This window comes from Heloderma suspectum, chromosome 1, assembly GCF_057233095.1.
Source record: "Heloderma suspectum isolate Gila_16-S chromosome 1, 16-S_ref, whole genome shotgun sequence".
In the NCBI taxonomy this organism is placed as follows: domain Eukaryota; kingdom Metazoa; phylum Chordata; class Lepidosauria; order Squamata; family Helodermatidae; genus Heloderma; species Heloderma suspectum.
In genome coordinates, this window is record NC_139458.1 from 201,119,109 (window position 1) to 201,141,647 (window position 22,539).

Below are 22,539 nucleotides of genomic sequence, written 5' to 3' on the forward strand. Positions count from 1 at the left end.
TAGGACTGTGCTAACCTACCACCCATGCAAATTCTGCATTCAAAATATATTGTCTAAGTTGTGATGAGCATGCACAATTTGCATACTTCATTTTCAGCCAGACATTTATGTTTTTGCACATTTTTATTTTATTTTTGGGATGAGAAAGAGATGTACGAGTTAAACTGGAAGTTGTAAGGGATCTTCCTTGGGTAGGAGAACATGGCTGAAGGGACAAATCTTTATGCAGGCCACAAAACACTCACTGGTCGCTGCAGCTTTTACAAACGCTGCTTGCAAGTTGTCTAACAGGCACTCTTAGGAAGAATTCCTAGAAACATGTTTTTTACAACAGCAGCAGCAATAGAATTCTGTGCCAAATTTTAAAAAATGTTATAGAATGAGGTACAAAACCTCTGTGCATACTAAAGTACAATCACAGATGAGAGTCATCTAAGGTCCAGGTGGCTATTCCAGAAGCCCTGCTATATTGGCTCCAAAAAGAAAGACATTCTGTAATTTATCACAGGAATCTAAAGCACTTGCTCACCATATCACTGTCTAATCAGCAGAATGGTAGAGTCTTTGGGCATTTTCACAAGCACTTCTTAAATCAATTTTTAAATGTCCATATTATATATCTCTAATTTGACTATAATAGCTATACTGCCTAGAATGTATATTTGATGCAAAAAAATCTATTTCCTAAGGACATTTAGAAACGCACACAAATATCCAATTTTAAGCTGAAAGGTTATTTTTGTTATGTGTGAAAATCCTCTCTGACAGCCTGTAGGAGCCATTTAAAAATTCCTTTTAATCATTTATATCCTACATTTTAACATTCAAAAATACCAAAGAGGCATTTGCTGTAGACTTTGGGCACCTTCATGCATGAAAGCTTGTAGTGGGTGTGGTTTCACCCCCTGTAAATTGGTTCATAATGTGAATAGAAACCATACATTGGTCTGAATGTTCATTTAAATTACAAACGCTTCTCTTCTGCATTCACTAAGATAACATAAATAGCAAGAGAGACTCAAAGTCATTAGGTATGAAAACACTGTGTAGGCAACTTCATACAGTAAGCTTTCCTCGCAGAAACAGGTCTCATTTGAGCAGCAGTGGGATATGCTTGTGTCTAGGTTGTTGCCTTGTGCAACATTACTCATAATTATTGTGCAAGAAGCATGTGGCAGACAAAGTCAAAGATGTGTGTGCTTGTGTGGCTACACACCACACAACCATTATAGCTGCAAGATTAACAGGGCTGCTGTCAAGGGTAGACATGGTAGGGCTCCTGCTGAGGTCCCACACCACAGGGGAAAACTGACAAGAGCTCCCTGGACTTGCTCCTCCTCCTCACCATTGCAACCTGCTTGTTCACCTGCCTCTCATTCTGGTCCAGACAAAAGTGATGGTGAGGAGGATACACAGTAGATGCTACTGCCTCCTTGCTTGCTGGTTCACTGCCCGCCAAGGAACCAGGAAGTAGCAATGATAACAAAATATGAGGGGAAGCAATAGGAGGTGACAATGGCTGTAAGAAGGTAGACACTGAGGGGGGGACCTGTTGAGCGTATCTTGCTGAAGGATCCTCAGAAATATGGAGCCAGCACTGATGATTAACACCATCACTGCACAATGAGGAGCCTTGCTGGAGCAGGCCAAAGGCTCATCTAGTCTAGCATGACCAGATATCCCTACGGCAAGTCACATTTTGTATGACGCATCCTTAGTTCGGAAAAAAGGGGAATGCAGGGGTAATTTTCTATCTAGCATAACTATAAACATAAAGCGTTAGTCACAGCTAACTTAAGTCCCATTGCTTTCAACTGGTCTACTCTGTTCCAAGTATGATTAAGTCTGGATCCAACCCAAGTTAAAGAATATACAGTTAAGTAAAAATGAATATAAAGCTGTAAATGAAAGTATTTTAAAACCTGGGGAATAACAGCTGTTCTGCAGAATTTCTGGGAATGTAGTCCTTTATTATCAAGGACAAGATAAACAAAATTTTGGCAGATAGCCAACTGTGAGATGGGAGACAGCATACAGGAAAAGATTGTTCAAAGTGTACTTAAGCATATTTAATTTTGGAAACAAAAGTTTGATATCGATGAATACAACTGGCTTCCAATTATTTAATAATGGAATATTATTTTGTTATGACACATTGTGATATACAATGCTTACTTTATATTTATATATTAATAAAAATCATTTCTAGGAAACTGCTCGTGAGTAGTAAGCATTGTTTCTACTGAAAGTATTCCTCCTTTCACTTGGCCCACTCAAAAAATATTGAAAGCACTTACTTCCAAGTCTATAGTCAGCCCATATAAGCAGACCTGTGTTTCAAAGGTGATAGAATGTAATTCTTCAGTTACCATTTGAGAGCCCTAAAAAGAGAGAAAAAATAGTAAAATGCTTTCCTCAAGTTTTCATTTTACACTTACAATAATAAGAAATAACATATCAACATCAACATGAAATTACAATTAATACACCCTGAGGAGATAAAGGAAGCTTCATTGGGCTGTTTATTCAACCGAGGTTACCAGGTAAGTGATGTTCGTAAACTTTTGTTTTTACAGGTTATGGTATCTCTCCAAAAGGATCTGGCAAGGACTGTCCAGAGGAACTCATGTTGATTGTAAAAGGGAACAATGGATTGTATCCAACTGTGTCTTTCTGCCAGTGGAATGCACACCCTGACATTCCACTGGCGGCTCAAATTTCCCCTCCCCCCCTACAGGCCCCACCCCTGCCCACATGTACCCCAAATCTGCTCCAGATTTGTGGACTCTCCGCAGCAGATTTGGAGGCTTTGTGGGGGGCAGCAGGGGGGAGGAGAGGAAGGGAAACTCCCACTGTGTGAGTGGAGATCCGGTTGCATAATGTTGGATTTAGCCCCATGTATTTAGAAATAAATCCTGCTTTATTAAACCTCTGACTAAACACATACATGGCACTGCACATGAGGGGGCTAAATGCCCACTCAAATGGTTCTTAAGATATAGCATTGGAAGTTCACACTTCTGTGAAATTAAAAAAAACATTTTAGGTGTGTAAAACAAAGATGTATTGATTCCAGTCCCTTTATGCTTATATCAGAAGGTGTGTGCCTTTAAAAATATTTTTTAAATTAAAAATATTGTTCAGTTTCTGTTGCTTTCTCAAACAGGACAACAAAACTACCTGTGCTATTATTTAATTATGAAGACTGCCTTTGATATTGACAGAAATCTTATTTTCTGGTTGTGGATTCCAATGGAAATTACTAATTCAGCTTCCTTTTTCTCTCTTGAAAGTTTGGCGGAAATATTCTGAATACCTCCATAGGCCCAATTATTTGAAGCACCCTAGAAGAATATAAGACAATCTGACCATCTAGTGGTGTGTTCTAACACTGAAAACTCAAAATGTAGCTGAGATTAAGTACTAGAGTATGCAAAATATAAAATAGTAACTGTTTAAATTATAGCTTCATTTAGATCCCAAACCAGGGTATTTTTTGTTTTGTTTCTGGCTGAAATCATCTGGTGGCTTTTGTGGCCTCTTGCTTCATTGTTTGCAGTTTATTCTTGCTGACACAATGATGGGCCAGTTCACATGATCACACTTATTTAAGCCTCAGTATGTGCCAGGCACCATTTGCCTAATTACCTGCCTGGATGTGGCTTGTTGTGTCATCTGAACCGGGCAGCATGGCTTGTTGGAGGGGGAAACAACCCTCAAATAACTGAACAACAGCTCATGGGTTATTTGAGGGTTGTTTCCCTCTCCAACAAGCCATGCCGCCCAAGTCTGGATGACGTGACAAGCCGTGCCCTAGCAGGTAATTAGGCAAATGGTGCCTGGCATGCGCCGTGACTTAAACATGCCACTGTGGCTTGTTTAAGTCCCGGTGATACTGTGAACCAGGTCACTGGGGAAGCAGGGAGCTAGCTGCACATGGAGATTTAGCAGTAGAATGCTATGCAGATACAAAAGACAGGGTTCTGAGACCTTTAACAGTTGTACAGGAGATGGAAATGGCAGGCTCCAATTTGTCCTACAGAGATGAGAAAAGCTTCATTTGTTGAAAGTTCTTGTCTTAACCCTTTGTGATTGTTATCTGTGGTAAAAGGATTACAAGCAGGCCACTTTGGGAGTGGATAGAAATTGGGTGTCTTGACCCACCGATGACCATCTAGCAAAACTATCTAGTTACCAGAGAATATTGACTGGGTTCAGATGATCAAAGGGGGAAACAACACAGCGTGGGTTGTTTCCCCTACTACCGCTGGCCATGAGACAGGATTACCCTAACTACCTGTGTCGCCGTGCTGTCCAAACCCATGGCCACGTTGTTTCCCCCGCTGATCGTCTGAACAGCCTCATTATGTATTAGATTCCAACACAGGTGTGCATGTTGCAGTTATTATTGCATGTGTTCATTTTGTGAGTCTCAAGTGACAGAAAATAATTTATCCAGAAGGGGGAGCCCCAAAGCCAGTTCTGTACTAAATCTCCAGAATGAACAAATATAGTGCAAATAGCTACTGAATCTTTGTTCTACTTTGCCTACTTAAAAACAGATTACCCTAATATTTTGGGTGTCCAATTTCCCCCCCTCAAAATCAAACTTTTGGCCCCTTTTAGGTGCTTACCTTTAAGGAGAACACATTTAAGTTTGTATAAATAATTTTATATTAATTCTTGCTGTTTCATTATCACAGCCTAGGAAAATATGCTCTTAAACACTTGCGCCATCAATTCATCCATCTTAGGCCATTACTTATTAGTGTTGCAGGTCTACAGGATACATGGGTTATAAACTGACGCTTAACTTCTACGCAGAGATGTGTTCATTTCAAACAACATAATAAAAGTCAGCTATGCCAAGTTACAAACACAATCCAAAAAATTGTTTCTTCTTACCTCATTTCCTTTGTTCCCAGCACATATCTTCATTTCTTTTGGTTGCTAAAACAGTTAAAAATTAAGACCAACTTTTACAAATATTTTAGAAATATTTACTTAGTGATGCTACTTTACTTTCAACTACAATGATCCAAGTAGCATGATATGGGCCCTCTAGTGGACACAAAAACCTTTCTGAAATCAGTATTATTCCAGGATTTTCTTGTGCAGTCAAATCAGCCTTTTAGGGTGCAATCCTATGGCCACTAGACACTGTCTAAAGGGCCACAGGATATGCTCTTTTCTGGGAACCGACCCCGGAAGACTGACTTCCCCCCTTGTCTGCGCTGCCTCTGAGGCAGCGCGGAGAAGCCCCATCCTCCACACTCACAAGAAAAGCATGGAGCGACTGAAAAGGAGCGTTCCGGGGGGGCGTCATGGGGTGCGGAGAGAGGAGATGTGCGTATGACACATCCAATGTGTCGTACGGCAACTTCCTCTCCCGGCCAGGCCCCCTGCCGCTAGACAGCCAAAAACGGCTGTCTAGCGAAAAACAGCAAGGCAGGAGAGGCGCGGAGGGAACGATCCCCCCGTGCCTCTCCTGCTTTGCTTTGGATAGGCGGTTGCCTCTGAGTTTGGAGGCAGCCACCTATCTAGTTAGGATTGTGCCCTTAGTTGCCCAGCCTGAGACTCAGAGCAAATTTCAGCAACTCCCTGTTCTGTGTTTTGCCATGTTCATTGATTTTGTTTAAAAAAATTAGCGTGGGAAGGCCCCAAAGTGGACCGTTCCAAGGCTAGCTTTACAACACAGGACTCGGCCTTTAGTGCATAAAAGCAAGTGCTCCATACAGACCTGGGACATGATCTTGCATGGCCCATATGTACAGTGTGGTGTGTGGTGCTACCCTATAGAAGCCAATACTGCTCCCACCCTGCTACTCCGACACCAGGCACTGTGACCAGGCCATTCATTCCAAGGCAGGGCTTTTTGCACCTCCCCACCAAACATCTACAGGAGTTAGTTTTCTACCAGGTATGCAATGCACAGGCTATTCCTAGGAAAATAGAAGGAGCCTGAGATGTTCATAGGGGAGGTGTAAAACAGCCTGCCTTGGACTGCGTTGAGTGGGATACTAGGGATGCTGCATGCCCAGGAGGAGCTGGACTCTATGCGGCAGTGCAGGATTGCATTAATTTTTGTGAATGACCCGGACAGCTTCAGCTATGGGGCAGTATAGAAATATAATAAATGAACTACTTCCCTGATGCTTTTATCAAGGCTTTGGCTTATAAACATTTGAGTTTGGTTTTGCTAAGGGGGTTATCTCCCTTAAGAAGAAGGTCAATCACGTTAAATTGTATTTGTTCTTTTCCTATTTATTTTTATACTCTATCATATAACTTCATAGTGATTTCAATTCTCCAAATGCCAGTCCTTAGCTAAAACAGGCAGCACATCCATGACAATGGGGAGGTATAAGGGAAGGAACCAGAAGAATTGCAGAAGTACAGAAAAATCTTTAGAAAAGCTCTAGGGAAGGGAGGGGAATCCCAGAAAGAGCCCACTGGGCAGAGCACACAGACTACAATGGCATGAAGATGGAATTTAACTCTTTGTTCCCCTGCTGAGGTCTTGAGGAAAATCCCTCTTCTGAATCTGGTATTTGTTACGTATAGAAATTCCCCATTGGCGTGGGGGGGGGGGGATTTCCCTCCAAAGCAAATACAGTTCAGAAAAGGGGTTTTCCTCAGGCCGGCAGCATGGGAGGAAAAGGTCAAATTCCCTCTTTGTGCCTGCTCTAATTCTGTTAATTATCACCCCTACTCCACCCCCTGCAGCTGATGCAGTTTGCATCTTTAAAAGTTTGCACCTTTTAGATGCAAAAAATGCATTTAAGTAAAGTACAGTTTGGCCCTAACTAGCACTGTTGTGGAATTTTCCCTTGAGTCATTCGTTGTGGTGGTGAAGATGTGGTTCCTAATTAAACTGTGCTAAGGTCAAAGGGATCTAGAAGTGCAAAACTGATGGCAGTGCCACATGCTTAAGCAATTCTCTCCCATTCCTGTGCCACAATTAATGAAGTATTGACTTACCAAATGTCGAAATTCCACAGAAAGACTCCCATTTGCAGATTCATCCATGTTCATTGCTTTTACATGAGTGCCACAAAGAACGAATCTGCGGTTGCTAGAAGACACATCCCAATAAGGTACACAGCAGCAGGCAAAATAATATGGAACAGTACATTGTTCATGGTTAAAATTCCATCATTTAAATTTTCTTACCTTACAGTAGAAGCATTCCTGGGTTAAAACAAAACAAAACACCAAGAGTATCGATTGTGAAAGTCTTCATACACACAGAAGGCCTAATTAAATTATGTATTTAAAAAGAGATAAAGATTTAAACATGCTTCCAATTTCAGAGCTTGTTCACACTATACATGTGCAAAGTGAAAACTAATAGGAAATCAATAACCAGTGGGACATTTGGCATACATGCATTATCTATTTAATGGATACAGCATAACTGATTAGCAAAGATTTCGGCTGTGGATAACTACTACTGCTGTAAAGTTCACCAGGTAGATTAGATGCATTCACAGGATTTCTTTGAATTGCTCTTTTTGTGCTCAACATCAGAATCAGCTCTTAATAGGAGTGTATACATTGAGATGTCTAGTATCATTTTAAATACAAAACGTAAGACTGGATCGGTCCCTTCCCTTTCCCCCTATTCCTTGATTCTTAGCACCAATATTTTGCATATTCATGTAGCCCCACAACAGTAACTACCACAGGAATGTAATGCCACACCTACTACAGAGGCCTAAGTACCTGTCACAGTGGGATCTATGCCATCACAGTACCTTATTTTCTCATGTGAATTGTTTGACCATGAGTTTGTTGGCTCAAATTTAGGATCAATATTAAGCTGAGGGCATAAATTTATTCAACAAGTGATTGCATCTTTTAAAGTATTTCTAACACACACACCACAGTGAGAGAGAGTGAGAGTGTTTTGGAATCATAACTGTAAATGAAAAGTTGCCATCAGCGCCCTGTGAAAAATAAAAGAACTTGTGCCGGCGAAGAACTTTGAAAACACTACTATTCAGTCTATTCAGTTTCAGTTCTAGATGCAATGCTGACTTCTAAGTTTCAAGTTCGCACAATAAAGAACTCAAAGGGAACCACAAACAAAACTACCCAGTTTTGTTGTGGAGAAACTATGTCAGCTCAGAGAAGTGGAAAGTTTTTCATGCGTAACACTGCTGTGGAGTTAATTATTCTGCCCACCACCCATACTGGGGCAATCCCACTGTGTGAGTTGCTGTTTTTTTTCTCCCCAGTCTTTACAGACCTATGTGTAGTCTTACCCATACTAACTGAAAAATGAGGCTAAATGTCTAAAAACAAAATAAGAAAATTGCAAAAATCTCGTATTTAAAGAGAAATAGAAATTCTGGTCTTACCTGTGAATTTGAGGGAATGAAAACAGCTAGCTTGAGAAAGGCCCCCTCCTCAATGGCCAGAAGCGTAGACTTCAAATTCCTTATCTGGAGTAGGAGAGGCCTTATTCCCCAGATGTTAATATCTGACCTCAAAAGGTACTCCAAACTTAGAACAAACAGCAAAAGTAACAGAAAGGAGAAGCAAGACCTAGGACAAACTGTGACTACTTCTAGAACCTCAGCTAGTAACATATTGAAAAGACAAATTTGTCAATGAAATAACAGCATATCCCGACGAACAAAAGGCAAACATGGAGGAGGCAACATGCAGAACGTGGATAAGTGGAAAGAGGAGAGCTGAGTTGAAAGGGGCTTGTCATAACATACACCACTCTCCTGAATTCACAGGACAAAACATAAACGAACAGGCCATAAGCAGGTGGAGTGGGCGGCACCAGCACAATGTAGGTTGAGCCTAGGGGTTCTCCTTTTCTCAAGAAGAACAGAAAATCACAGATAAGACCAGAATGTCCATTTCTCTTCGCAGCTGGACCAGAGAAACCTACAAAAACTAGTTCTGATGGTAATATGAGGTCAAGCCTCAGTGAGGTCAAGCAGTCCAGAAAGTATAAGAAAATTGGAAAGCAACCAAAATAGATCCTAATAGAGAGAACTAGTCTTAAGATGCTGAAATTTTTTTTTTATTTTTTAAGAAGTCCATCTTCAAATGTATGAGACTTGCTTGTCTTCAAATGTATGAGACAGTCCTGACAGATTTCTCTGAAGGCTGTTTAATAATTCCCCTAAAGAAGGCCACAAATAAAATATTGGGCCAAAACGCGTTGGTCTTCTTAAAGAATAAAACTCTTTTTTTCAGCATCTTGAGACTAGTTCTGTCTTTTGGGGTCATGTAGTCCCCCTGCTTGAGGCAGGTCAGAAGGGAGTGAAGAGAACTCCCTCCAGAACTTGTGTTTTCCAGAAATCTATTGACCAGGATGGCTCAAGCTTTGCTATTCTTCTTCATTACAATGAATGATATGTTGTTGTTGTTTTTTTCTGTATGGTACTGGGGGTACTGGGGAGGCATCTGAATGGTGGCAACCCAAACACATTTTGAGGGCCATCCACTGTGGTTGCCAAACCAAGGGAGGGACCTGAAGGAAACGTCTTTCATCTCTGGTAGCTAGCTGAGGAAAAACTGGGGCAGGCATAGTCTGACCAAGGAATCTCTCTCCAATCTCCTTTCTTTCTCTCTCTCTCTCTCTCTCTCTGGTTTGGGATTGGGAAACATAGTTATTTTGTATGTCTTGGTCTTTCTGGAGTGGTGGCTCCCTGAAAGACGAGGAGCCCTGCTAAATCCTGCCTACCCTCAACAAAGGTAGGAAGGTGCCTGGGAACCAAGGGGAGATGCTCTTCCTACTCTAAATATGGAATTGGACGTTTGCCTTTCCAGGCTCAGAGAAGTGGCCTGCCCCAAGTTACCAGTTCTCTTCCCCTCAAGAGGAGAAATAAGAGTATCCAGATACTTAGTAGCTATATGACAAGGCATGCTGAGAATTCTATTTATTACTTTTAACTGGATTTTCTTTTTAAAAGGTCAGTCTCTCTCTCTCTCTCTCTCTCTCTCTCTCATGTATAGATATATCAGTGGATGCTTCTGAAACAAGGTTTCCAATCATTCAATATTTTCTGACTGAAAACTGTAATACCATACAGGTAGTACAAAAGAAAAGAAAATCAGCCCAGCTGGAGCAGGAGGCACCTCGTATTGTCTTTGCCCCCCTCCCTCTACCAATGGGGCAACTGGTGTTAGGTGGCAGTCCGGCTGGAGCATGCGCAGGAACCTGGTGTTATCACTGTTTGCCTCTCTCTCATTCAAATCTCCCAGTTCCCTCCCTTTCATAGCAAACCAATTTGCCATTACAAGTCAAACCAGCAAACCATGATCCATACCACAACTGCAAATCATTATTCAATTATAATCTGCAACGCTGGTTTGGTGGGCAAAAGCAAACCACAGTTTGCTGGTTCAGATGAAAGAGCAAACTATAGTTTCCCACAAAAGAGGGAAGGATATTTGAGCAGAGGGGGAATTGGTAGTGCCCAAATCACACACACATGCATGCACGCACGCACACTCACGGCCAAACCATGGTTTAGTGTTACATCTGAACCATGAACCTCATTCCATAAAGTGTAAAGTTACGATTCTAGGCATAACTTACATAGGAATATGTCCCACTAATTTCAGTGGGACTTGCTTCCAAAGAAACATACATATGATCAAGCTGCATAGCTGCAATCCTGAACATACTTACTTGCAAATAAGACCTACTGGGTTAGAAGAGATTTCCTTCAGATTAAACATGATGTTATTTCTTTAATTTATTTGTATCCTGCCTTCCTACTGAAAAATGGCACTCAAGGTGGCTAGGTTTGGAATATGAGGAAAATACTTAACTTAGGCACTAAGCAATGTTAGAAAGGCTATGGCAATTAGGAAAATGCACAAAGGTTGAAAACTATTGTAAAATTAATAGTATTTGCATAGTGCTTTAGATTGTTCAAAGTCCTTCCTGAGGCAAGCCATTCTCCAAGCTTCCCATAACATCTTGTTATAACCCTTACAAAACTCTAAAGTTGGTCAGTATTATCCCCATCTCCACAGATGGAGCTAAGGCTGAGAAAGAGAGTGGCTTGCCTCAGGTCACCTAGACAGTTCACAGAAGAGATGAGATAGATTTGAACCAAGAACTCCAGTCTTTTAGCCACTATGCTATACAAGCTGTCCTTCAGTGAATATTGACAGAATCTGAACTATAGGAACGTCTGAAGTGATTATACTAGGAGATATAAAAAAGATGCATCAAACACCTGATTATGCATAGATGCAACATCTTTATTAAGAGCAACATTTAATATTGCTCAATGTTGGAAAGGTTCCAGTAATTAAGATAATTATGGGAACTGGCAATAATAGGCAAAAAATACAAATCCGTTAACATGAGAGAAAGCATTTGTTATTCTGATCGTTTCAAAAATCTGTCACAACCTTTTTGTACGTAAAGTGGATTTAACTATGGTACCTCAAATCCTCAACACGCTGGGAAATTGTATGAAATGTTATAATGGTCTGAAGAAATGGTTGCATTTTTTCAAGTTACCTACCTGTCAATAGTAGCTTTCACTTTGATCTGGTAGTTCAGCTCTGGCAATTTAATAAGCAGCCTAGGAAATAAAAAGTGTAGAATTTCGCTTCAGAAGGAACTAATATATAGCAAATAATGCTACCAGGGAAAAAATGTAAGTCCTTGGCAAATTAGTTCTCTTATAACATCCAGAGCTGGAAAATTAGGCAATTCATGTATATGTTGCCACCCAGGTCCATTACGTTACTGGAGAACCTGCCTCCAAAGGCATGAGGCTTGCTGCTGTATTCCAACAGTAAAGGAAAGTATGGGAATTGGCAATAATAGAAACAAATACAAATTGGTTAGAATGAGAGAAAGGTGTTATTCTGATCAGTCGAAAGACACTGGGAGGCATGCTGGCTATCACCTTGAGGACCTGAGTTTTCATACAAAAGAGAGCCATTTGTACACTTTGGGTTTGTCCATAACCTTAAAAATTTTTTTTAGCAGCTCTAACAAACTGGTATTGCAGGAGAAAAGCCGAAGGAAGTCTTGATGCAAAGTATGTTGATAAGGATTTGTCCTAGTGTGCATGAAAAGTTTAGAGAGACATTCTAGGACACTAAGCAAATCAGGCAGATGGCAAGCAAAACTACTCACCTAAGTTTAACTGTGAACTGTATTAATGTTTTCAGAACCAAAGGCCTCTGAGGATGGGTTGGCATGCAGGGCTGTCTCTCAACTATAAATGAACTATTAAGAAAGGAAGTTAATAGCTTCATTAATACCATGCACAAGCAGGCCTAGTGAAATACTGCAAGATATGCAGGGTTCTTCAACATGGTATGATAGGTATGCATCTCTATCATCTAGTGCAATGTTCAGACATTTCTTGCACACATTAAGTATTTCCACAGTTGGAGCTTTCAGCCAAATTACACTTAGGACGCAATCCTATGGCCGCTAATCAGCGACTAGATGGCCATAGGATAGGTCAATTCCCAGACAATCGACCCCAACCTCCTCCTGCGCTGCCTTGTAGGCAGCACGGATTGGCCCCACACTCCGTGCTCTTAAGAGCAGCATGGAGCAGTGAAAATGGGGCATTCCCAGGGGTGGGGTGGTTGGAAATGCCAGTACAACACATCCTATGTGTCGTCTGGCCACCACTTCCCACGCTCCGGAGTTCTGCAGCAAGATAGTTGAAATCGGCTGTCTAGCTGCGAAAGCAGGGCGGGGGGGAGCGAGGGGGAGATCCGCTCCTCACCACTCATCCCACCCTGCACTGGATAAGCAGTCACTCCCAGGGTTGGGTTGGAGGTGACCTTTGATCCACATAGGATTGCTCTCTTAGATATGTAAATGGCTTACCTACCTTTGGAAAAGGCTGTAAAGTAAATAGTTTATTCTTTCCAACAAGTGAGGTCTTTGCAATGCAATGGGGTCTCCCTCATATGTGAGTTTGATCAAAAGCTCATGTAGCTTCTCCAGTTGCCTTCTTATTTGAAAGAGACTCTCTGCCAACAATGTGAAACTGAACAAATACAAAGAAAGATTCAGGTTACTCACTCATTCACTCTTACACACTCTGTATACACTTGAATGCAATGCTAAAGGGAATATTCTTTGTAAAGGAAATTATGGAATCCATCATTTTGCTCCTAAAATCTGAGACAAAACCTATGTTTTGTCTCAGGCATAATTCAGAGCAAAAGTCAAGTAGCTTAAGTGTCATCCCAAGGGCTGCTGGAGCATCCTTGTGTCAGTCAGAACCTCCGGCAAGGAAGCTGCCCTTATTTTAAAGGCCTGGTGAGGTTATGACGGCCAACGGATATCATTACGGGTTGTTGCTCGTGCAGGTTTTCTGTTTAAGCGCGCAGCTAAAATGTTTTAAGTGGACAAATGAAAAGAGAAAAAGTGAACAAGAAATGGGATCAAAACTTGTGTACATGAATACATATTTCATGGCTGTGTTTTCCAGCTGAGTGTACTTTCAGATGCAAAGTCAGGATAAAGTGTACACAGAACCCCGTGTTATTACACATTTAAGCTTTGTTGTAGGCCCTTCCAGTTGGAAGTTATTCTCCTATCACAGAAACACTATCTATGGGATCCATCACACAGGCGGCACTGAATTCCACATGCCAGTTCTTTCCCCATCCAGTATCATTGCAGGACTGGAACATTCTCTTTAGATGGCTGTCCCTGTCATGTTATTTTTGTTTCTTTCCTTCTCACGGGTGTGGTGATGCCCCCCAGGGGCATCGCCACCTTTCTGCAAAAAAGCATTACATACGCTCAGGGTATAGCAATAATTCCTCCCTGGTTCCTGCCCCTTTCCCTCCCCTTGCACTGGTGGATGGGGACTGACATGCAGGCAGCGCCCCCACCAATCTCCTCAGGCCACCACCTCCCCGTTCAATGTTTTTGACAATCTCTGCCATTTACTCAGCCGTTTACTCGCTGGGAATGAACAGCAGGAGGGGTGTCCCGGCAGGTCGGAAGGCCGTCATGCTGCTCTGCCAACCTGCCACTCTGCTGCTGTGCTGCCTTGTTCAGAATGCTGCTGCAAAAATGGCGACGTCCCAAAATGGCGCAGGAAGGCAACACGCCTCACAGCCCGTCGTCACCGCCTTCACCTTCATGACCTCACCCCCAACAACCCAAAACAACTGCCCACAGCCACCAACACACAACATTTCATTAGCGCTAGGGGAGAAATACATGGGGAGGTCATGGTGCTCCATTTGTGCATATTTGGAAAAATACCACATTTTTGCCATTTGAGGGAAAACACGGGATAGGTGGGCAGAAATGGTGGGATAATGACTGGACGATGACGACGTCATGTAATGGACCTGCACAATTCAGTGAATGGCCAATCATGAATGTGCAATAAACTGAAGGTGCAGAGATGCCCTATATGACCAGCACTGAAAAAGAACAGGGCTAGCAATACAGACTGGAAATATCAAGCTAGATTGCCATGGGTAGGAGCCATGCATTCCAATGCAACAGAGGGCAAGGGCCAAGCTACACTTGATGTCACATAGCTCTCCCCTTCAGTACAGTTGTTGTTGTTGTTGTTGTTGTTGTTTTAGAAATTACCAGTATGGGGGTCCTAGTTCAGAGCAAAGGATTAAAGACCCCCTGCCCACTACGCTGGTGTCCCAATCTGGATAGGCTGGAAAGTCAGTCGAGCACTGGAAACTCCTGGGGGTAAAAACTCTGCACTTAAGGGAAGAGCTACATGTGTGATATCGCATGTAGTTTGGCTCCCAAGTGCACAGTTTTACAAGAGGGGAAAATACACAGAAAACAGAAGGGTGGAAGAGAAATTCAATCAGCTGATCTGTGTGTGTGTGTGGGGGGGATAACTTCTGATGCCTCATATTTGCAGAGCCATCAACAGTTACATGAGATGCAAATGCAGCCGTCTTTTCCCCAGGTGAAAGTATAGCAGCATTGCTTTCTGAGGCGGGGGATATACCATCTATCAGGTACTTGTGGCAGAGGTTTCACAACTGGCTAATAGGTTAACAGTGGTTCCCCAGCTTGCTGGAGTGACATCCTTCAGGTGGTTCAGCCGCAGCCCCACTTTCCTCATTGCAACAAGCCTGTTTCAAAGAGCCCTTCTGCAGCAGATTACGCCTGCTATAGTGACTTTCATTTCAGACCCATACATTCTTAGAAGATGCATAGCAATAACCTCTGTTGAACTCTCGGCTAGAACTTGCATTGTGCAAGCTGGGCTGGGGAGAAGCAGAAGCCACAGCAGCTTCCTGTTGTTCTTCACACAGAAAATGGAGTTAAAAGCTTACCAGTTTTTTTGGTGTGTTTTTTAATGCAATTTTTTATTGAGTTTCAGTAATATTAACAAAGCAAAATAAAACCAAACCAAACCAAACTGGAAACTAAAATAAAACAAATTCCATCGGGATTACATCTTCTTACCATGCAGTTATATCTTAATGGGTGTACAGAGGTCACAGATAATTCTTGTCAGTGCTACTAAATATTTTATCAGACGGACTCAGGATTATTCTTCATCTGTTTTCTTCCTTATAAAAGCCATAAGGTTTTATAGTGCAAGGGTATCAAAGATTGATGTCCTGTTCTGTTCATATATGCGATAAAGTCAAACTACATTGCATGGAATGAATCTCGTTTGCTTTGTCCCCTGGCCCCTTTCAACTTGTGCGATATTTTTTCCATTATGGCAATTTGCCAGACCATGGCATACCAATAATCTAATCCCTGGGAGGTGAATCCCTTCCAAAACCTAGCTATCGTGGATCTGGCAGCTACAAGTAAATGAGTAATCAGCTCCTTACTGTTTAAATCCCTGGCCCCCCTGTAAACAAATTTAATGCTGCTAAACTTGAAATATGTGTGATATTTTGGTTTGTGGTGCTGGAGAAGACTCTTACAAGTCCCCTGGACTGCAAGGAGGTCACATCAGTCCATCCTAAAGGAAATCAACCCTGACTGCTCATTGGAAGGACAGATACTGAAGCTGAAACTCAAATATTTTGGCCACCTAATGCGAAGAGAAAAGTCACTGGAAAAAACCCTGATCCTGGGAAAGATTGAAGGCAAAAGGAGAAGGGGACAGCAGAGGATGAGATGGCTAGATAGCATCACTGATGCAATGAATATGAACTTGAGCACACTCCAGGAGAGAGCGGAGGACAGGAAGGCCTGGCATGCTATGGTCCATAGGGTCACGAAGAGTTGGACATGACTTAACGACTGAACAACAACAAATATGGCCAATCTCTGCTGCCACTGCCTGCCAGAATGGTTGGACATCTGCACAATTTCACATGCTCCTGCCTCCTGGCACGCCCTCCAACACTGAGGAGAAGTTGAGTGTGTCATAAGTGAGCTTGAGCTTACCAGTTTTGCAGCTGATCAAGCCCACTGTGCAGAGGGCCTCCAATGCAAGCAATTTGTTGTCGCCTCTTCCAGTCCAATAATTCTTCTATTAGCATGCTATTCACCAAGGCTTCAACTTCCTTTATTATCTGTGCCATTTTACTGAGAACTTCCTACAAGAAATAGGATAAGCATCACTATCTAGTTTGGAAAAGTAAGAGAAACTTTGAAGGTGAGGGTTTCCTGGAGCGTTTTGGTCTTACAGATTTTTTTTTTCTTACAAACGAATCTAACATCAATTTAAAAGTTTAAAACAGCTCCAGTTGGATTTGTTCGATCTCCTGCTTCTTCAATATTAATAGTGGTGTTAAAAGGGTATATTGCTTCAGGCATTTAACAATCCATTGGCCTAAATTTTCAAGAGTTACAAGCACACTTAAATACCCTTCTTGGTTCAAAGGGGACTTGAATTTCCTGAAGTGCACAGCTTTAGCAGTTTCAATAGAGCAAGACTTCCTGAGCGTACTCAAGATGAAATCAATAGTTTTGTTTGGGTGTTCTCAAGCCATCGCATTTCGAGAGAAATGAACCCACAGTGGTCGGTTTTGTTTAAAAATAATCTACTCGAATCACTTTTCTTGCTATAACCACCCCAAAACTCACTATGCCGGAGCTGTTATTTTAAAATTCCTATTGTTTTAAAATACATCTAACAGATGACACCAATACCACTTCATTATGGCATGAACCATCACTAGGAAATCCAGCCCTTTTTGACTCCGCAGATTTCCACGGCGCCCCCAACACAGCTTGCCTTTGCGAATGGGGGTCGCTGTGCACAAGTGGCCTGCTTCTCCTTTCCAGGACCCAGGAAGGAGAAGCAGCCATTTCCGCACAGCAGGTGGCGATGCTGGTGGCAGGGACTCATGTCACCACTGCGTGCAAACCCCTCACGCTCTCCTTGCCGGTGTCAGCATTGGCAAGGAGAGTGCAAGGGCTTTAAACACAGCAGGGCTGGTGGCTGAAATCCGCTAGCTGGTCTGACTCGCACAGGCTGGAGCCCAGCCGCCAAAAGTCTGGTGGACTTGACCCCCTGGACAGATTCCCCCACCATCCCTAGCATGAACATAGGCATTTGCAGGAATTTTTCCAAGGGGTGCAAAGCTGCAGTGCAAAGTAGTTTGTGGTTGTAATTTGCACGCATAATGCACACTGCTATACAACGCACCTGTGCACTTTCCTTCTGTGTGTGCCTTGTTCCTTCGTATCACATTCCATGGCATTTAGAAGCCTACAGAGAGTAGCAGAAAATCCCAGGAACTGAATAGTACTAATGCAGAAGAGTGCTATATTCATGAAACATCATGAACTCCAACAAAACTGTATTTGGCGTGAGGGATAAAAAAATAAAAACAAAAACCACCTAGGAACAACCCTGCCCCCCCAATGGATATCAATATAACTGTCAATGGACAGTTCAGCTATCTTAAGAATATCGTATCAGATATTTTATGGCATCTCTGTCCTTATCATAACATTAATTACATGACTTCACATGACTTGCCTAGAATGATTTCCTTCATCTTGGAAACATTGGTGAACACTCTCTAGAGCAGTCTTTTCTAATTCAGTGCGCTCCAGGTGTTTTGGACTACAACTCCCAGCATTCCTGACCACAGGCCATGCTGGCTGGGTCTGATGGGAGTTAATGTCCAAAACATCTGGAGGGCACCAGGTTGGGGAAGGCAGCTCCAGAGGGTAGCAGTTGAGTGTGTGGAGACTGTCTTCAGCAGTGAGAAGAGAAATGGGAATGCTTGATCAGGTTTGGGCTCCTGGAGGAGCCTGGACTACTCCTGTTACTTTTTGCATTGTTATCAGCTACTTTTTACACCAGCTAATAACACAACTTTTGCATGGCTTGGCTTCTGAGCTGTTGCACTGTTCTTTGGAACTGTATATTTTTCCTGGAACTGCACATTTTGTGTATAGCTGCACATTTTTTCAAAAAGCCCTGATAGCATCGGAGAATAGGTCCACCATTTCCGGGAGATCTGGTGACGGAGCAATGACAAGGGCTGGGCACCATGTCTCCCAAGATAGGCAGACCTGACCTCTGAGAAATTTCTGTACCAGGTTTACCCCTCTATTGTTTCTCGGTGGGTAAACCTGGTGTCTGAACAATGTCTTTCCACCCATAGCTGAAACCCTTATTTTCCCCCTGACTCCTTTCACCCCCATAATGGCCCTTGGGTGGGAGAAGTGACCTGCTCAACCTGCAGTCCACCCCTAGCCTCTGCTCTGCAGGCAACATACAATGGATTCAGGTACCTTCACAACAGGGTTATTTATTACTAACGTACATGAGAAAACGCTAACTTCAGAGGAACTGAGTGGCACACTCTCTCAGCTCCAAGGCCTGCACTAAGAGAAAGATGAAGAGAGGCTCCACTTGGCCTCCTGCAAGAGCTAAAAAATGGCAGGTTCTCTTAAAGCTATATATACATAACCCCCTCTAGCTCTTAATAAATTGCACTGCTACTACAATCAACTTCACAGCCCACTCTGAATTTCCCTAAAACAACAGCACACCAGGTGACTGGATAACAACACTGGACTACACTGCAGAGTTGTCTTACAGTACTCTAAGCCCACCCCACAAAATGGGAATAACAACACTGGGCTACTTTGCAGGACCAGTGTAATCCACACTTTCTCAGCCACAGTCCTGCCTCCTGCAATATGGGTATAAAAATGATGAACTTTATCTGCACACATTGTCAGGGTAATTTTTTTTAATGTTTATAAACTTAGAAAAAAATATTAACAAGACCTGAGTTGGAAAGATCATGACCTCTTGTCTCTTCTACTACCTTTAGTTTATTTGGTAGACACAGCCCAAATTCAACTATACTAAAGTTCTGGATTTCTAAATTGTTTTTTAGGAGACTGCAATTACTTCCTAACAGGGAAGACCTCAAAAAGGTTTAACACACCCAGAAGGGTTAACACATTCAGACAGTGGGTGTCTTAACCATTGCTATGATTTTGTTCATCGGCAAAAAACACTGAAAGGCTAGTTTCTCAACTACAACAACAAAGGTAGAATATTGGCTGCATGTTTTGCCTCTTATCTCAGGTTCTACAAGGGCTAGAAACTTGCTTTTAAAAAAAAGAAACAAAGATGGGAATCTGGAGATTATGGCTCACCAGGGAGGGGGCAACTGTACCCCTTGCCCCTTCCTGCGGAAAGCCATGGGCATGAAAACTCCTTTCCTACTGACACCAATCAAGCTCTCATGGAAGAATAGAATCAGCACACTTAACAGACACAGACTCTCTTCACACCCGGCATTTCATCTCACTACAAACCGGTCCTTTTGATTCCAGATCCTTTCCAGGTTTACACTGGCCCTGTATACCGGCATCTCTCATATATAGCACGACCCTCTGCATTATACCTTTTCATGGCTGGGCAGAGCTGCACGGAATAATCAAGACAGAAGGAGGCTGCTGGCCCCATGGCCCCTCCCCTCCCCTGATCATTGGTTCCTGTAACATGATTGATGGCTCTGCCCCATCCCTCCACTCCTCCACAGCAGGAGGGAAGTCGGAAGCCCTTCTAGTGACCAGGGTAGTGCACTATGGAAGCTGGTCCCCTGCCCCCCTCCTTCCTCTGACTTTGTGGCGTGGGAGCGAGAGTCTTCCTGGTGGCTTACCCCAAGGTTGCTGGCACTGCTAGTCCTTCTGTGCTAAATATGTCAGTGTGTGATGGAATTAAATGCAGTACATTGCTTGCACTACTGAATTTGAAGGGTGTACCGATTTCCAGGTTCCCAACTACAGAAGTAAGAAATCCACAAACGGACTTGTATACAGTCAATGCACCAAGCCATCCCTAGCAGCCCCGCCCCGCCCCCAGGCAACCGCTTCACGGGAACACCATCTTCATTAGACCTGGCTTGCTCCCCCACCCCCCTGTACTGTTGTTGCTCTTCCCCCTTATTCTGGCTTCCCAACGACCCTGTAAGGTGGGCTAGGAGAAGAGATAGTGGCTGGCTAGGTGGGAGGGAGTACTATGGAAAACCACCTCAGCATTACTGCCTTATCTAAAATAACTCCACACCCCAAAAGGAAACTATTAAAAATGACCATTCCAAGCTCTGCATGGTGGATTTATTCAGGGGATAAGAAAAGGCACTTTTAATACCCATTGAAATCCTAACTGTCAAGCCTTTCTCCTGCATGGCTGAGAAGGGAGAGTCCCCCATCCACCCTGGGAGGAAAAAGCCTATTAATCTGGTGAGCAAAAGGGAGAAGAAGCTGTCAGTGAAGTCAATGGGAGGGGGAGGTTCCAAGTAAATGCATTGAAGGGGATGGGAAACCTTAAGGTTGCTACTCTAAGTAGACTTACAATGCACTCCTATGCATGCCTACTCAGAAGCAAGCCACACAGATTTCAATGGCACTTACTCCCAGAAAAGCCTTGCAGCCAATGAGTTTACTCAGAAGTAAGCATTGCTGTGTTCAAGGGGATCTTGGAGCCGGTAGTGGAATGGGAGAGAGGCAGAAATGGTCACTGGAAGCGCAGTCAGTGACCTGCCCCCACTTCCCACCAATTTGTTGTCATGACAATGTTACTCAACACCGCCCAGCAACACCCCCTAGCACATGCCCACACAAAGCGGGACAAAGTGCTAAATGGGAAATACACAGGGGGGAAATGGCGATTTCAATCGCAAGCACAGAAAATGACGGGTTTTCCCCCTTCTCAGATAACACAGGGGGCTTCATCACACAAGGCTAAAAATCCTGCAATTTATGAGGGTTTCTGCTTCTGTAATCTTTGTCTGATTAGAGTGGGTCTTTCCACGTGACTTTTTAAAAAAACTAAACTTCTATGTGTTTCATTACAAAGCCATTAGGTGGCGCTGTTGTTTTATTTGCAATAAAAGCAACTTTAAACAATATACCCTCATTTATATCAACTCCATGGTGGGAGGAGGGAAAATGCTGGACTTTCGTCATCATGGAAAGCAACGCAATAGAGCTCACAAAAGCGGGAGGTTCCCTGGAGGACGGCTGCATCATGTACAGGACCCGCAAACTTCTGTGAGTAAGCAATCTCCATAGCAGAATAAAAGGCCGTGTGAAGGAGCCCAGGAAGAGGGAAGGAAAGTTGTGAGATAGCAGCAGGAGAGCAGCGGTGTTGTTTAAAGCTCCCATGAAAACCAGTGATTAAAGAAGAATGATCCTGCTAAAAACTCAGGTGTGAAAAGACTTATTCAGATAACATGTATTTCTGATCAGCAGCATGAAGAGTAAATAGTTCAATTGACATCCTGATCATAATGTTTAATTGCTTATGGTTAGCAAATTGTAAAAGATTAAAAAGCACCTGAAACACACACACACACACACAGAGCCTTTATCCTTGAAAGATTTCAAAGTGGTGAAGTATATTATGTGATGTGACAATCTTTCAAAGTAAGCAACACTTGTAGAAGAGTTGAAAGGTTGCCAAAATAATAATTTATACATTGCTGAACAAAAAAAGAAAAATCTGAGAAATTGGAAGGAACTAGCCCAGGCCTGTAACAAAGCCACTACTTGGTAGATCTTAAGCTCACAGAGAGAGCAATCCTATGGCCTGCTAGAGTGTCTAGTGGGCCATAGGATATGCTCATATCCTGGAACTGACCTCAGAGCCTGCGCTCCGAGGTTGGTTCCCAGAAAACTGACTGCCCCTCTAGTCTGCGTTGCCTCGGAGGCAGCACGGAGAAGCCCCATCATCTGCACCCACAAGAGGAGCATGGAGCGACAGAAAAGGGGCAGGGCTAGGGGCGTTCTGGGGCGGGGAGAGCGGAGCTGCGTATATGACACATCCAATGTGTCATACAGCAGCTTCCTCTCCCGGTCGGCCCTCCCGCTGTAGACAGCCAAAAATGGCTGTCTAGCGAAAAATAGCAAGGTAGGAGAGGCGCAGAGGGAATGATCCCCCCATGCCTCTCCCGCCTTGCTTTGGATAGGCGGTCACCTCCGAGGTCAGAGGCGGCCGCCTATCTAGTTAGGATTGCGCCCTAAGGCTACAGTCCTATGCTATACCTAACTGGGAGTAAACCCCACTGAATGCAGTGGAACTTACTTCCAAGCAGACATGTATCGGATTGCACTGTAAGGCTGCACTCCTG

At 43.1% G+C, this 22,539-nt stretch overlaps 1 protein-coding gene across 2 annotated transcripts in view; it reads right to left on the reverse strand.

Moving 5' to 3' along the window:
* STAT4 (signal transducer and activator of transcription 4) overlaps window positions 1–22,539 on the reverse strand; it is a 66,252-nt gene that overhangs the window by 21,766 nt on the left and 21,947 nt on the right. For both annotated transcript variants that reach the window (XM_084816317.1, XM_084816322.1), the window contains exons 8-15: window positions 16,373–16,524; window positions 12,849–13,007; window positions 12,134–12,226; window positions 11,511–11,570; window positions 7,174–7,191; window positions 6,982–7,075; window positions 4,906–4,950; window positions 2,298–2,381 (exon numbers count right to left, since the gene is read on the reverse strand). In XM_084816317.1, coding sequence (XP_084672443.1) covers window positions 2,298–2,381; window positions 4,906–4,950; window positions 6,982–7,075; window positions 7,174–7,191; window positions 11,511–11,570; window positions 12,134–12,226; window positions 12,849–13,007; window positions 16,373–16,524 — 705 coding nt within the window. The remainder of the gene's footprint in view (window positions 1–2,297; window positions 2,382–4,905; window positions 4,951–6,981; window positions 7,076–7,173; window positions 7,192–11,510; window positions 11,571–12,133; window positions 12,227–12,848; window positions 13,008–16,372; window positions 16,525–22,539) is intronic.